This window comes from Tupaia chinensis, unplaced genomic scaffold, assembly GCF_000334495.1.
Source record: "Tupaia chinensis unplaced genomic scaffold, TupChi_1.0 Scaffold000434_1, whole genome shotgun sequence".
NCBI classification, from domain to species: domain Eukaryota; kingdom Metazoa; phylum Chordata; class Mammalia; order Scandentia; family Tupaiidae; genus Tupaia; species Tupaia belangeri.
The window spans coordinates 917,170-919,115 of record NW_006159939.1 but is presented as its reverse complement, the minus strand read 5'-3'; the positions used below and the strand labels follow the sequence as shown (position 1 = coordinate 919,115).

General features: G+C 50.0%; 1 protein-coding gene across 1 annotated transcript in view; it reads left to right on the top strand.

Annotated features, from left to right (window-relative positions):
* Positions 1 to 476: 476 nt before the first annotated feature.
* SPX (spexin hormone) overlaps positions 477 to 1,946 on the top strand; it is a 7,399-nt gene continuing 5,929 nt past the window's right edge. The window contains exons 1-4 of the mRNA XM_006155099.2: positions 477 to 482; positions 857 to 937; positions 1,093 to 1,150; positions 1,628 to 1,690. Of these exons, the coding sequence (XP_006155161.1) occupies positions 477 to 482; positions 857 to 937; positions 1,093 to 1,150; positions 1,628 to 1,690 (208 nt within the window). The remainder of the gene's footprint in view (positions 483 to 856; positions 938 to 1,092; positions 1,151 to 1,627; positions 1,691 to 1,946) is intronic.

The following is a 1,946-nucleotide window of genomic DNA, read 5'->3' as shown; positions in this document are numbered from 1 at the left end:
ATTCCCTAACCTTTTCATTCCTACACAAGTCAAATTCACCTTTAGCCACCCATGCTGCTTGATAGCTAGTTACCCAAAACACATTTTCTTTTTTCCTTTGCTTTCGATTCCGCCTTGAACTATTGATCATTTTCGCTAGTAATAATAATAAAGTGCTTTGAGCAATTAGTAGGAAAAGCACGAGTAAATGATCTGATGCTTTTCAGAATGTCTCCAGGTTGATGTGATCACCCCTAAACAAATGATGTCCTCTCATCAATCATTCCTCCACTTCCTGCAGCTGAATCTCCCCCAAGGAGTCATCCGATCCTCTCAATCTTGAAGACTGACAAGATGTCCCTGCGGACTCCCTAATTCTACTGCAAATGGGGAGGGGTCCTTGCTACTGAGATTTTAAAAGCCCCATGTTCCAAACAAGATTGGAAAACTCATGGGTAAAGTTACAGTTACCGCTGGATTTGGGAAGGGAACAGAACATGAAGGTAAGTAGACGCCCTACTTGCTTGAGAATTTTTACCCAGTTTATAAAAAGTTCTATAGCTTTTTAACCCCTGATACATTTCATCAATATTTTAAAGGCAAAAGGCTATTTGAGCAATACATCTCGAACACAGAAGAGTTATTTGATTTTACTAAAAATAAAATTCACTTATTCATTCATTTCTCATTTGAACGGGGTAATGAGAATAATATACTTAATGCATTTTTTAAAGTGGGCTCTGAGGATGTAGTGCCGCTGAGACTGGGGAAACCTCTCCATGTACTGAATATTAACGCCCAGTGAGAAGTAAGGGGTTTGTGGTATCCCAGCCTCTCCGCACAGAAATGATCCTCTTCGGTGGATTGTTTTCTGTAGGGACTCAGACGCCTGGCAACCATAGCGCTGGCTCTTTTCCTGGTGCTTTCTTTCCTGGGAAACTCAAAAGGAGCCCCACAGGTAATCGAATGCAAAAAATAATAATAACGTGCACTGTGTGCCCATCCTCTGCACTTTGCTTTTGCCCTCCCCCCTTTCTTTCTCTGTTCTTTTCCCTAGTAGAGGACTGAGCTGCAAAGTTAGATTGACTCCTCTTCTCTTCTCCCGGGTTGTAGAGACTCTTGGAGAGAAGGAACTGGACTCCTCAAGCTATGCTCTACCTGAAGGGGGCACGTAAGTCTAAATGTTTTGTCCCCCCTGCAATGGTAATGGAAGACTTTAGGGGTGCATGAATTCATGAACAGAGAGCGGAAGACTATAGAGGGAGAAGAGTATCCAGTTTGCTCCCTAAGAAAAACCATCCCGCTCTCAATTGATCAAGAAAAGAGACGGGCGAGTGAGGGAGGGCGGTGGAAGGGGAAGACTCCCTCATTGTTGGAAATCCTCCAAAACTCCGGGACTGGAGAGCTGCTCTTCCTTGGCGCGATCGGTATTGCAGTTACCCTGGGACACTTTGCCCTGGCTGGTGAATGCGACTTCCTCTCCAAAGCGCCCTGGTGGCCACGGGAAGTGTGCCAGCCTTCCACCCCCAACAGCGCAGCGCGCGGCTTCTCCCAGCTCCGGGCCCGGGGACTGTGCCCAATGGCTCTGGAGTAAGCCCCGACTATCCCGAGCCGGGCAGGCGATGAACCCAGTGTCTCAACTTTGCAGAGGGGCGCCGCTTCATCTCCGACCAGAGCCGGAAGAAGGACCTCTCGGACCGGCCACCGCAGGGTGAGTGACCAAGGGAGCAGGGTGGGTCGGTCTGGGCTGTTCCTGCCTGGCGCCTAAGAGGAAAGACGCGCCTCCAGGGCCGCCGGGAGATGCAGTTGGCTGAGGACGAGTCCAAGTAGGGCGGGACACCGAACGCCAGTGCTGGGGGTTCGCGACGCCCAGCCGCGCATTGATGGTGGCCGGGACCCCGGAGGCTGGCGCTGGCGCTGGCGCTGCAGCTCCCGAAGCTTTAACTGAGTTGCAGCTGCTGGGAACC